The sequence below is a fragment of the Capsicum annuum genome, chromosome 12, assembly GCF_002878395.1.
Source record: "Capsicum annuum cultivar UCD-10X-F1 chromosome 12, UCD10Xv1.1, whole genome shotgun sequence".
Taxonomy (NCBI): domain Eukaryota; kingdom Viridiplantae; phylum Streptophyta; class Magnoliopsida; order Solanales; family Solanaceae; genus Capsicum; species Capsicum annuum.
Window position 1 is genome coordinate 227,004,199 of NC_061122.1, and position 13,124 is coordinate 227,017,322.

The following is a 13,124-nucleotide window of genomic DNA, read 5'->3' on the forward strand; positions in this document are numbered from 1 at the left end:
CCTAGTGGTAGATGGACCACTGTTAAGGCCTTTTTTTTGCTACAGATGTGGGTTTCTTTATGCTTCTTTAATTTCAAAATCCACAGACTTCAAATCCCGGCTCTGCCTCTTACCAAAATGCCCTTCAATCTTGTGATCTTAAACATGTCACGTGGAAAATTAAAATTTAAAAATTGCTAAAAAGGAAGAGGGGCCATTTATTTTGAAACGGACTACAAAGAAAAGTAGTTATTCTTTTTAAAACGGAGGTAGTAGTTCAAATTCTACGATTTCATAGAAGGCTGGAAGGGAGGCGTTAGTGTAGGAACAACTCTCCGGGTAACCAATTCAACTTACCATTAATTAATCATGGTTAAGTGATAAAAATGGCCTACATACAGATGTCATGCATTTATTGGTTTGATGTAAACACGTGATGCGGATAAATTTTTACATAGTGGCACTAGGAACATCTTTGCTATCTACACCATTTCCCTCTTCAATATTCTTCCATCCTCTACCCCTTTCAAATTCTTTTGCAGTGTCATAAGAAGCATGAAGTCCAAAAAACAAATAATACACCAACAAGAAGCCACTCCAAACACCAAACCTCATGAATGAAGCTCTATCTATTGATCCTAAAAGAAAAATATTAATAGCAATAGAAGCTGATGGTAACCATGGCACTAATGGTACACCCCAAAGTTTTGGATTTCTAGCATTAGGTACAAAATACCAAAGTCCAATTGTTGCTAGTAACCATATTGGCAAAGTTACACAATAGCCAATCCATCCATGTTTACTTAGTCCCCAGTAAGTAGCCGTGGCGATGGAGGATGCAACTATGATCAAGAGAAACGCGATGAGCTTGTTGCGATTTGCAGTTGTTGTCTCTCCGCGAATGTAGTAACGTCTAACAAGGAGAGCTAGTGCCACAAGCATGAAAATGAAGAGGGTGGAGATTGATAGGAGGTTGGAGAGGATATCGAGCTTTGTAAATAAGGCGATGATTGCTGTCGCGCATGACATGATAGCCGTTGCATTGACTGGCGTACCTGTCGTGGCATTTACTTGAGAAAACCACGGAGGCATCATGTGAGTTCTTGATATATGAGTTAGATAACGAGCCTGACCAACTGCGCCCACCAGCAACACCGATGTCATACCTTTCAAAGCTCCTGCAGCCACGATATACTGTGCCCAGTTCAATCCAACAGCTTTAAACGCGACTGAGAATGGAGCAAGAGCATCGATCTTCTGATATGGCTGCATGAGGCACAAAGTTATGGCTAGTAAACAGTACAAAAAAGTAGTGATCACCATAGAACCAATTAGTCCAATCGGAATATCTCTTCCAGGGTTTTTAGTTTCCTCAGCCATAGTGGAAACAGCGTCAAATCCAACATACGCGAAGAAGAGAACTGCAGACGCTTTGAATATCCCACGAGCACCAAATGGAGCAAAGGGGGTGTAGTTCTTGGGATCCGACTTTATTAGGCCACATACGATGATGAAAAAGATCACGAAGATGTGAACTATTGTGGCAATGTAGTTGAGACGAGATGAGCCCTTTGTACTAAGAATTGCAATTATACAGATGATGATGCAAACTCCAACAGCAATCGGGTCTAATTCGCTGTATCCTTCAGCTAAACTATCCACCTTGATGAGAAATTTATCGGAGTTTAAGTTTAGCAGAGTCGCGAAATAGGAAGTCCATGTACGAGCTACAGCAGCACCAGCAATCACATATTCAAGAAGTATATTACCAGCAGCAATGAAAGCAACAAAATCACCTAGCTCCACCCTTAAGTAGGCAAATGAACCACCTAAAACATCCATTAATCCGAAAAATAAGACAGGTTACCTGCTATGACGTCATAAATAACAAGTTCATCGCAACTTAGATACCTAACGCTTGCTGCCATTATTGAGGCGACAGTCGACAGACTCTATGCATGAATCATAATAAGATATAAGATAAAATCGCTAGTTGGGAAGGGTAGACCAAGTACAACAACTACGTCTCAGTCTCAAACAAGTTAGGATCGACAATGAAAAATATGTGCACTAATGTAAATTTAAACCATCGATTACCTGCTACAGGAATCTCGACAGCAAACTCCGTATAGCAAAACACAGAGAGCAAAGCAGAGATCCCAGAAACAGCATAGGATAAAACAACAGCAGGACCAGCTTCTTGATTAGCTTCAAGGCCTGTAAGAACAAATATACCAGCACCAATAACAGCTCCCATTCCGAACCATATCAAATCCCACCAAGTAAGTGTCTTCTTCATTTCATTCTGGCTCCGCGACTTTGCTTCCAACTCTTCCTCGTCTTCAGAACGTGTCAGGATCCTATCTATTAGCCTCGTTGGCGTTTGCATCAGTGCATTCGCGTAGTTTCCCCAGCTTTTAAATGATTCTTCTGGAAGAAAATCGTCTTTCGTGCATGAACATACTCTTCTCCTTATTCCTCCTTCTGACTTTGTTTGTTGATCACCTTCAACATCCATTCCTCACTACTTGCCTGCTAAATTTAAAAAGTTTCAACGCGGAGAAGAAAAGGAAAAGCATATGCAACGATGGAAACGCGACACAAACATGTACATAGCCAAATAGGCGATTACAAGATTTAAGTTCTATAAGAAAAACACAGCTTTGTGACGGAATATTTGTATCAGACAGATTGAAAACGACACAAACATGTACATAGGCGAGTACAAGATTCAACATCTACAAGAAAAACACATATTTGTGATGGAACATATATATCTGACAGATTCAACGCGACACAAACATGTACATAGGCGAGTACAAGAGTCAACGTCTACAAGAAAAACACTTACTTGTGATGGAATAATTATATCTGACAGATTCAACGCGACACAAACATGTACATAGGCGTGTACAACATTCAACATCTCTTGAATAAGCACATATTTGTGATGGAGTATTCAAATCAGATAGATTCAATGCGACACAAGCATGTACATAGGCGTGTACAACATTCAACATCTATAGAATAAGCACATTTCATTTGTAACGGAATATTTATATCAGACAGATTCAACTCGACATAAGATTCAACATCTACAATATAAATGCATGGAAAATTATATTTTGGAAATTGAAACAAAAAGAAGATTATACCTGTGATAGCTCCAAGAGATATTCACAGAATCACAATATGAACGCTGCATATAAACATGTATAACTGAGAAAATATTAGTATGTTTCTTAACGATATTTTCTATGAATTCATCGTCCGGCAAAAGATACTAAAGAGCTAGCAATATAGTCCAAATTATCTTTTTCAAGATCATTTAATAAAGTTAGATTCATACAATAAAATTATGGTTAATTAATTATTATATGAAAAATAAATCATTTTAGCTAAATATTTCGTGTTGAAAGTGAAAGCCGCCAAAAAACATAGTATAATTTCAAATGTCTAAATTTTAAATTTAAATATTCATCAAATTGACTTTAATGAATTAAAATGTATTAAGTAAAAGTGAACGGAGGGAGTAGAAAGATTTATTTTTAAGCAATGCATTTCAACTCGAGTTAAGGTTCAAGATTACACATAAACTATTTCAGTTTCTTGAATTCAATAATGCAAATACCTCGACTAATATTGATGTATGTGTATTACATCTCTTCTATTTAAAGTTTTTGCCACGTGGCATTTCATGTGGAAAACAATTCCACGTGACAAAGTTAAATAAATTAATATTGATTAAAAATTATCATTGCTAAATTAATTTATTCTCCATCATAATAGTCAATATCTTCTTCTCTACTTTCTTAATAGTGAAATCCACTCAGTTATAACGTTGATATCTCCAACTTGAAAGGAAATCATAATAGTCGACATCTTCTTCTCTACTTTCTCAATAGTGAAATCGACTCGGATGTGACGTCGATATCTCCGACTTGAGATGGAGACTTTAAGGTCAATATGTCATCTAAAAAAGGCGTTACACATGCCTCGGGGGACAAGTATTTTATGGCCAAACGTGCCTAGAACTATTTGTAGACAAACAACTCGTCTAGTAAACGTCTAGGTGTTCGTTCATATAGAAAATTCACACTCTCAATAACTATATATGAAACTAAATAAACTAATATAATTTAGATGTATTTTTGAACCTTGCAACTCTTTTCAATTACTATAATTAGAAAGGGCAAAAAGGGAAAAGCAAATATGAACACTCAATTCTGCTCCCGTTATTCATCACTCAACTTCACTCCCATTTTCCCCAGCTTAGCTCCGGCGATTCAATTGACGAATCTCCGGCGACGATACGCCGTCGTAACATCTCGTATGGACTCCACAACCACCGTCAGCGCCACCGCTTCCGGCGGCGACAATAGTACAGAGGAGAACTCCGTTACGGATACGGTAATTCAGTACGTTGTTCTACGGAGAGATTTGATTGACACGTGGCCTTTAGGAAGTGTCGTTACGCAAGGCTGCCATGCTGCCGTAGCTGCGATTTGGTCTCATAAGGATGATGACGTCACTCTCCAATATTGTAGCCCTTCCAATATCGATTCGATGCACAAAGTAAGTCGACTAATCGATTAATTTTTGTTCTGGATTAATGTCAAAAAAAAGTTATATAATCAGTATTGTAGCCCTTCGAATATTGATTCGGTCGGTGCATAAGGTAATTAATTCGTCGAATTAGATTGATTTTTGTTTAGTAAAGTTCCTCATTTTTGTTCAGGATTTATTAGATTAATTAGCTTTGATCATGTAAAAGTAAATATTATAATCAGTATTGTAGCCCTTCGAATGTTGATTCGATGCATAAGGTAATTAGTTCGTCGAATTAGATTGATTTTTGTTTAGTGAAGTTCCTCATTTTTGTTCAGGATTTATTAGATTATACAATCAATCAGCTAGAAGCTAAGTGGAGGTAGTTCTCTGTAAAATACAATGCTTTAGCCTGAAGAAACTGTAAAGAACATACTCCCTCCATTTCGATTTAGTTGTCATTTTTTCCTTTTTAGTCCATGTCGAAAAGAATGCCTCTTTCTCGTTCTATTAACTCTTTAATTCTAACTTTACATATAATATGTTCAAGATCACATGATTAAAGGTCATTTTGGTACATTTGACGTAGCTTTAATATAAGGCTAGAAGATTCAAAAGTCGTTCGTTACTTTCTTAAGCTCCGTGCCAAATCAAAATAAGGCAAAAGAATTCAAACGGAGGGAGTATATGATTATAAAATTGTGGAACTTGCTACAACATAATGACTATAATTATAGTTGACTGCAATAACTGAGTGTGAATGTGAATGTGTATCTGTAAGTGCTTTACATTTCAACTCCTTGATCCGAAAATAATGAAGAATGTATTTTTTCTGGCTGATAACCCTGTTATTCAAGCCATCTTGTGTGCACCTCGAGTATTCCAATGAGCTATCTTGCTCGGACTCTTCAAAAATGCCGATGGATGCGTGTCTGATCCTTCAAAAGTAGTTCATTTGAAGGATTTGGCACAGGTGCGGCAACATTTTAGGAGAGTTCGAGCAACATGGCCACTGAGTACTTGGTACCTATCATCAGCGCAGGTATTAGATAACTCTGCCCACCAAGGCTTAGACAGATGCGATTTACGGGAAGAGATTATCTAGCTTCTTTTTTCAGCTTGAACTTTGATACTGATCTCCAAGGTTTTGCACCCACTACTTTGACCATTAGACCACACATTCTAGTGAAGAATGTATATTCATCATTAGATTATTAATTTAGATATTAGGATGCTGAGAATTTTCGTGGTTGAAAGGGTACCAAATGAAATTGATGGATAAGGTTGGTCTCTGTGTTATATTATTCAATAAAGTAAGATTATTTGTAAGCAACTTCCTTATAATCAGGAAATAATTTTCAAAATGATGTCCACATATGTCCCAGCTCATTGCATTCTAATTCAGATTATTAATAGAGAATTTAGAGAAGATCAAAGATTCAATGCAAGTTTCTTTCTTGGTTATGTAGGTAACTCTTGAAGTGAAGGGTGAAACCCAGATATTGAACTTGGCAGAAAAACTAAAAGCTGGGGGCATTGCTCATAAACTGTGGATTGAACAACCAGAAAACATACCAACCTGTCTTGCCATAAAACCATATCCAAAATCCCTGGTATCTTCATTTTTCAAGAAGCTAAAACTATGTAAATGATGAATTTCAAGTGCAACTGTTAATGTGATACTGACACAAGTTGGCTTAGTTTCGGTGCTATGGGATTGAAATTAGTTTTGCTAATGATGAGCTACGCTATTTGTAGTGATTAATATTTCTTGCTGAGCCCTTTGACCTGTGCATGCGGTTCATCTAGATTTATAATCTGGTGATTCTGGCCAGATGAATATCAGTCTTATTTTTGTCTATATTTGAAGTCTTATTTACTTATCTCTAATCTTTTGGTTGTGGTAATGAAATTGTGTATTTTCTACTGTGGCTTCACTACATTATTGCTGCACTTTCACTCTGCCGTTCTGCTTATCCTCTTAACCATAAGCCGTAACTGTTTGCATTTGGCCTGTCTCTCTATTAGTTGTAACGTCTTTGGTCAATCCACCAAACTATTGAAAATTGTGTTGGTTGAGGAATGCAGTATGTACAGAACCTACCACAACCTAGTTGGTTGAGGAGCCCGGTTAGTCAAGTTCCTTCCCAAATTCTTTTGGGAAATTGGCCTGAGGCACAGGTGAGCTTCTCTATCAGCTGCCTTTCATGAAAATTGAAATGTTAAAAATTAAGATACTTTGCATCTTTTTAGATTAGAATGAGAATTCTTCACATCTTCTGAATTATTTTTGTCGTCCACTGAAATGGATATACTGCAGCAGCTTTGTGGCAGTTGTTGTCAACTGATATATGTATCCTTATTTGAAGAACGTCGCCGAGTAGTTAGAGAAACTTACCTATTTTAAGTTTATAAACAGGTAGCAATTGGATCGGTCAACTTATCTAATCAGTCAATGCAACTGACAATCCAATCATTTCCATTTCAATTCGTCTAAACATTTCGTATTACTTTAATTACATACTTTATTACAAATTCTCTTACCATACACTACACTTATGTAGTTATCAGTTAAGTCCAATCCTTTCATCTAAGTTTTAACGCAACTTTTGGTATTAGGATGCTATCAAGAAGTAAGTCTAGTTTAATACTCTATAACAGTTGAGAATCATTCAACGATATTTTGAGTTATCATTTGATCTGATACATTAACTTTTTGTCCATCAACAATCCTATAAAATAAATTTCACTACCCACCAGAACCTGGGGCAAATTCAAAGAAAAATGTTACATGTGTGTACAAATATGATTTATACACAAACCGCCAGGGTTTTTCTCACTGGTATTTCTATACAGAGCCGTTTAAGATAAAGCTCTAAAGCAACACAAAATAAAACCACATATATGTCCTATCTCTTTTTTTTTTTCTTTCGATTTTTTTCTTATACTTTCTTTCTTTTTTCTTTTTTCTTTTTTTTTTTTTTTTTTTTTGGTAAAATAATTGTATGTTCCTAGAATTTACTTACGGAAATTCCCTTCTGACCAACAATTATGGATGCATATACTTTTGGTGATGCATTCCCTATCAGCCAAACTGTAGCAACATATCTGATCTTCCAGTCAAAGCATGTCCAGTTCTACCAAAAGTTCTAATTTATGCCCTGTAATTAGAATATTTCCAAACCATTTATCAGGAAATTGTATATGATTTAAGCTATGAATGATAAATATACTTTTATGTCATAGACATCAGTGTCTCAACAGAAACAGTAACTGATTATAATTAGAAATCAAGATACATGATGAAAACATATAAAGTGGTTTGATTACAATCATGCTGCTGTTACTGTTAATGTTGATGGTACTACAATTTTATCATTATCGTCAATTTTATTGGTTTCTGAACAAAAATTATAATCCTGGAAGTTCCTCAAAACTGGAAACACAAGAAACTGAATGGCAACTTTTTCTTTTGGTAACTATAATCATGCAGCTATCAATTAATGAATAGATGTTTACTCAAACAGAAATACTCACTTGGGCTCCTGCAAGGAGATGACAGTTTCAAAGGCGCCAGCCAGTGCTTTCACTCTGTTCTTCCTTTGCTCTCTAAGCTTACTTGCAGTCTCTTCAATCACATCATTGGAGACCACAGATTCCTTCTTCCCTTGCACCACTTGACAGTGAGGTATTGATGATGCCACAGTAGTATTAGTCTCCTGCACTGCTTCACCTTCCTTTGCCATAACAGTTTCCTTTCCTCCATCCTCTTCTTTCTCTTTTTGAGTCTCATCCCCTACTTTTACCGTGTTCTCATCAAGATTATGTTCGCTAAGTTCATTGGTTATTTCTTCTGGTTCTTGAGGGGTGTGGGGGCTGGTTTTTTCAACAAGTTGTTCCTCTTCTGGCTCCTCCATCTTACTGATTTCTTGGTTCTCCGCTACTATTTCAGCATTGCTTACATTTCCATTATGCTCTTCTTGATCTTCAATGGCTGATTTGTCTTCTCCTGCATTAGTATCTTCAGTTTCATTGTTGTTAAGGATCACATCGCTTTCAGTATCAGTAACTGGCAATTCTTGATTGTCTTCTTGCTCTGATAGTTCAGCCTGAGGATTGGTAACATCCTCAGTTGCATGTGGAGGATCAGTTATTACTGATGCTTTAGGTGTTGAATCATCGAGACCATCCTGATCATTTCTTGATTCACATGTGTCATCTTGACCAGTTTCAGCCTGAGGAATAACATCTGCCACTGCATGAGAAGAATCAGTTATTGATGCTTTTGTTGTTGAACTATTATGACCATCTTGATCGTTTCTTGTTTTGTGTGTATCATTATGACTAGTACTGCTGGCCTCCTGCTTCTTGGAGGCGGTGCCGGCGGCTGTAATCTTCTTTATGCTCCCTGATCTAGCATACGTGCCGGTGCCACGTTGTTTACTGGTGGCATCCTTACTCATATGAGATGTTCTGGATAATCTATCCAAATTCTGTAAAGTTGAACTAGTCTTGCCTGAAAACGATGAAGATGGCCGAAGAATTCTCTCTTTAGGATTAGCAGTTTTTGGCGAAGTAGCAAGAGGAGGCTTGTCAAATGATCTTCTGCGATTTAGAGTAGGTTTATTGTGAATGTTGGAGTCACCTGATGAAGACACTGTAGGCTTGAGATAGTTGGGAACACTCTTATTTGAGGTGGTTGACTCTGCTCGCTTCCGCACCGGAGAGTTTGTAGCTGATGAATTAGGACTTCTCATATGATGAGGAATGGGATGTGAAGGAGATACCCCTCTCTTCTCCTTTCCTGGTGGAGCAGTGTCCTTTCCCCTAGTTGCCATTATATTCTTTGGCTTAACAAGATTTCGAACTTGCTTTTTCCTGCAAAATATAAGGTTGGAGTCATAAAGAAGGCACCAAATGTACTTTTGACAAACTCTACAAGAATCACTTTTTGTCTTTGTTATGTCAATGTTATAGGTTTTAACTCCACCATCTAAGTTTACTGACATTGTTGGTCCCAAATACGTATAAAGGAGGAGGCCTACGGTAACGGTAAGTTGACATTGTTGGTCCCAAATACGTATAAAGGAGGAGGCCTACGGTAACGGTAAGTTGATAGTCAGCGTAAAACTTGTCAATTTATTATGAATTCTCCTGATGCTTATGTTGTTGTATGTCAATGTTTTTAGGTGTACAACATGCATAATGTATATGGTGCTATACTTTCTTTTCTTTCCAGCCAAACTAATATATGCTTAAACCAAGTAGCCTCAACCAACAACCAATGCAAACAATCAAACACAAAAAAGGACCTTTGGTAGAATATTTGTCATCATTGAATTCAATGAAATGACAATTTCTATATAAATGGGAAATCTTGATCAACTTTTCATGCATATTGATCCCAGAAACAATCTTGGTCCTCCTGTTAAACCTTTTTTATAACCATGGTGTTCGGGTCAGCTTGTGTGCACCTAAACTACTGGGATATTTGTCAGCTCTCACTAGCAATATGTACTAGGTTACTCTGTATACCTAGATTTAGACAGAAGAAAGAAATTACCTAGTATTTTTGTCAATGTCGGAATTTGAACTTAACTTTTATACCCCTTTTCTCGTCTTATCCTAAACCCGCCCCGCACCCCCCCTCCCCCCTCCCTGACCTCCCAACCAAAAACATTTTGTACAAATTTGTTCCTTATAACCAAGAAACTACCAAATATATAAGAACAATCTTTAAGGAATTCTCTTAAAACCTTCGGCAGAAATGCAAGATAAAGTTTCGTATAATCTACCCTTGTGGTGAGGTCCTTTCTGCACATAGCGGGAGCTTTAGTGTATTCTCAAGGTAAATAACCCCCCACCCCCCACCCCCCAAAAAAAAAAGACAATAAAGATTCATTTGATAATCATGATTTAATGCAAAAACTAGGAAAATGCACACATTAAAAGATAGCATTGGAGCAATGACAAAATTATCTCTGTGTGACCTATAGGTTTTTGGTTTTAGGCGTGGAAGCAGTAACTAATATTTGCATTAGGATTAGCCTATCTACATTACATCCTTTGGGGTGTCAGGCTTCCTCGGTTCCTGCGTGAACAAGAATGTTTTGTGCACCGACTCGCCTTTAAAGAAAATACACATATATTCAATAAAAGTAAAGAGAGAGAAATTAATAGCACCTTTTTATCAAAATTGATGATCCATGGTCAGATAGATGATTATGAGGAATAAGAAAACTAAAGAATTTATGAAGAAAATAGTTTATAAGTAGGAAAAAAGGAACAAAACGAAAGTGAAGAGAAATTGATGAATTTGGAAAGAGTTATTTTTGGCAGTTTGGTTGTTATATTAAGTATCGAAAATTATGGACAACCCCAAAGTTATGGAAGCACATAAACACAAAGATGTGATTATCAATACAGCTAATCTAAAATTATTAAATATTATAATATTAATTTGGCTATTTTCACAAAGGAATATTTGTCACAATTTTATTCGTTAGTCTATATGAAATATTATTTTTGTAGTTTGTTAATATATTTTCTCAAATAGTAATGGGTAGCACAACATAGTATAGTGCTATGCCTGCACTTTCTCTCACTTCATAATTTAATTTTATACATTGATTTGTCAACAACGATTGAGAAGGTAAACATTATTTAATTCCACGATTAATTATTTTTTGTAAAGTAATTTAGAGAAACAGTGCATTGAAAACATTTTGAGCTAATCAATATTTAAAGTCAAATTAAATGCTAATAAAGTAATTTTTCTGAAAATGAAACTTCAGAATTAAAAAAAAAAACAAAAAGTCACACCAATGTAATGGTGGCTAAGTAAGAAAGAGGAACTATAATTAAATTAACTAACCAAAGATGTCTCAGATTTAAGCCTTGGATATGGAGTCGTTTTTGGTAGGAAGCGCTTTACCTCCCAAAGTAGGATTTCCTAAGCTGAACGGTAAACACTTCTCACTTCCGAACCTTTACCAAAGAGGTCTCGAATTTAAACCTTAGATATGGAGTCGTTTTTGGTAAGGAGCGCTTTACCTCCCACAGTAGGATTTCCTAAACCGAGTGGTAAATACCCCTCACTTCCGAACCTTTACCAAAAAGGTCTCGAATTTAAGCCTTGTATATGGAGTCATTTTTGGTAGGGAGCGGTTTACCTCCCAAAGTAGGATTTTCTATGGCGAATGGCAAAAACCCCTCACTTCCGACTCTAAGGTGGTGAGTTCGAGTCATCAAGAGAGCAAGTTGGGCTAATGGACTTCAAATGATTATGACAAGTTGCAACAACAATATTAGGAGCTTGTTGGGCTAAGCCCAATGCAACCAGCAATCTTAGAAAAGGCCCAGACCATCAACTGAAGACTTGAACTTTCATTCATATACATGTATATATATACTAGACTAGATACCCATTCTTCATTTATATATAAGAGTAACTAGATACCCGTGGCCGTGCATGGCACGAGCATTTTGGCAACACTAATATATAAAAGAGATTCAATTTTGAGAAAGATTATTTCCTAATTATTTTAATTGTTTAGTATAGGAGTAAAAATAAGAAATGTAGTACAATGAATCAATGTTAACATAATATATACATTTAGTGTGAAACAAAATTGAGCTTGCTAGACTGGTCCAACAAATACAAAAGTAATTATATAAGGCGATAAAAATCTAGTTAGATTGTTGCAAGTACAGTTGGCGGAACGTCTTTCATTTGGACATTCCTGGAAAAGTACATGATGCACGCCTCATTTGAAAATTTCAAATATATAAGTTGAGGAGACATACGTCGATTTTGAAATATTGATTGCACCATAAAATTATCGAAATACCCTTGGTAGTCATTTAATAAGGAACAAAAAGATATTTATACAAAAATAGTACCATGTATAATTGAATTACAAAGGTTTAGATAAAAATATTACTAAAATAATACATGAGGACAAAACTAATAAATATAAGAAAAAATCAATATGCATGTGTAACCATTTTATTGCACCATAAAAATGAGGACAAAACTAATAAATATAAGGAAAAAGCAATATGCATGTGTAACAATTTTATTGCACCATAAAATTACCGAAATATCCTTGGGGTATAAAAAACAAGTAATTTAATAAGGAATCAAAAAATATTTATAAAGAATTACTACCATGTATAATTCAATTACAAAGGTCTAAATAAAAATATCATTAAAATAATACATGAGAACAAAACTAATAAATATAAGAAAAAACAATATGCATGTGTAATCATTTTATTGCACCATAAAAATGAGGATCAAAATAATAAATATAAAGAAAACGCAATATGCATGTGTAACCATTTTATTGCACCATAAAATTATCGAAATACCCTTGGTAGTCATTTAATAAGGAACAAAAAGATATTTATACAAAAATAGTACCATGTATAATTGAATTACAAAGGTTTAGATAAAAATATTACTAAAATAATACATGAGGACAAAACTAATAAATATAAGAAAAAATCAATATGCATGTGTAACCATTTTATTGCACCATAAAAATAAGGACAAAACTAATAAATATAAGGAAAAAGCAATATGCATGTGTAAC

At 35.6% G+C, this 13,124-nt stretch overlaps 3 protein-coding genes across 3 annotated transcripts; 1 reads left to right on the plus strand and 2 right to left on the minus strand.

Moving 5' to 3' along the window:
• Positions 1-429: 429 nt before the first annotated feature.
• LOC107849924 (cationic amino acid transporter 1) lies at positions 430-2,498 on the minus strand. The gene is made up of 2 exons (XM_016694445.2): positions 2,077-2,498; positions 430-1,808 (listed from the first exon to the last, which is right to left on the minus strand). Exons 1-2 carry the CDS (start codon positions 2,495-2,497, stop codon positions 430-432), a joined length of 1,800 nt encoding a protein of 599 aa, XP_016549931.2. The 5' UTR covers position 2,498.
• Positions 2,499-3,853: 1,355 nt separating this feature from the next.
• LOC107851173 (putative peptidyl-tRNA hydrolase PTRHD1) lies at positions 3,854-6,453 on the plus strand. Its single transcript, XM_016696101.2, has 2 exons — positions 3,854-4,554; positions 5,997-6,453. The coding sequence occupies exons 1-2, from the start codon at positions 4,192-4,194 to the stop codon at positions 6,177-6,179; spliced, it is 546 nt and encodes a 181-aa protein (XP_016551587.1). The 5' UTR covers positions 3,854-4,191; the 3' UTR covers positions 6,180-6,453.
• Positions 6,454-7,195: 742 nt separating this feature from the next.
• On the minus strand, positions 7,196-10,876 carry LOC107851172. Its single transcript, XM_016696100.2, has 3 exons — positions 10,711-10,876; positions 8,065-9,405; positions 7,196-7,688 (listed from the first exon to the last, which is right to left on the minus strand). The coding sequence occupies exons 2-3, from the start codon at positions 9,363-9,365 to the stop codon at positions 7,682-7,684; spliced, it is 1,308 nt and encodes a 435-aa protein (XP_016551586.2). The 5' UTR covers positions 9,366-9,405; positions 10,711-10,876; the 3' UTR covers positions 7,196-7,681.
• Positions 10,877-13,124: the final 2,248 nt, after the last annotated feature.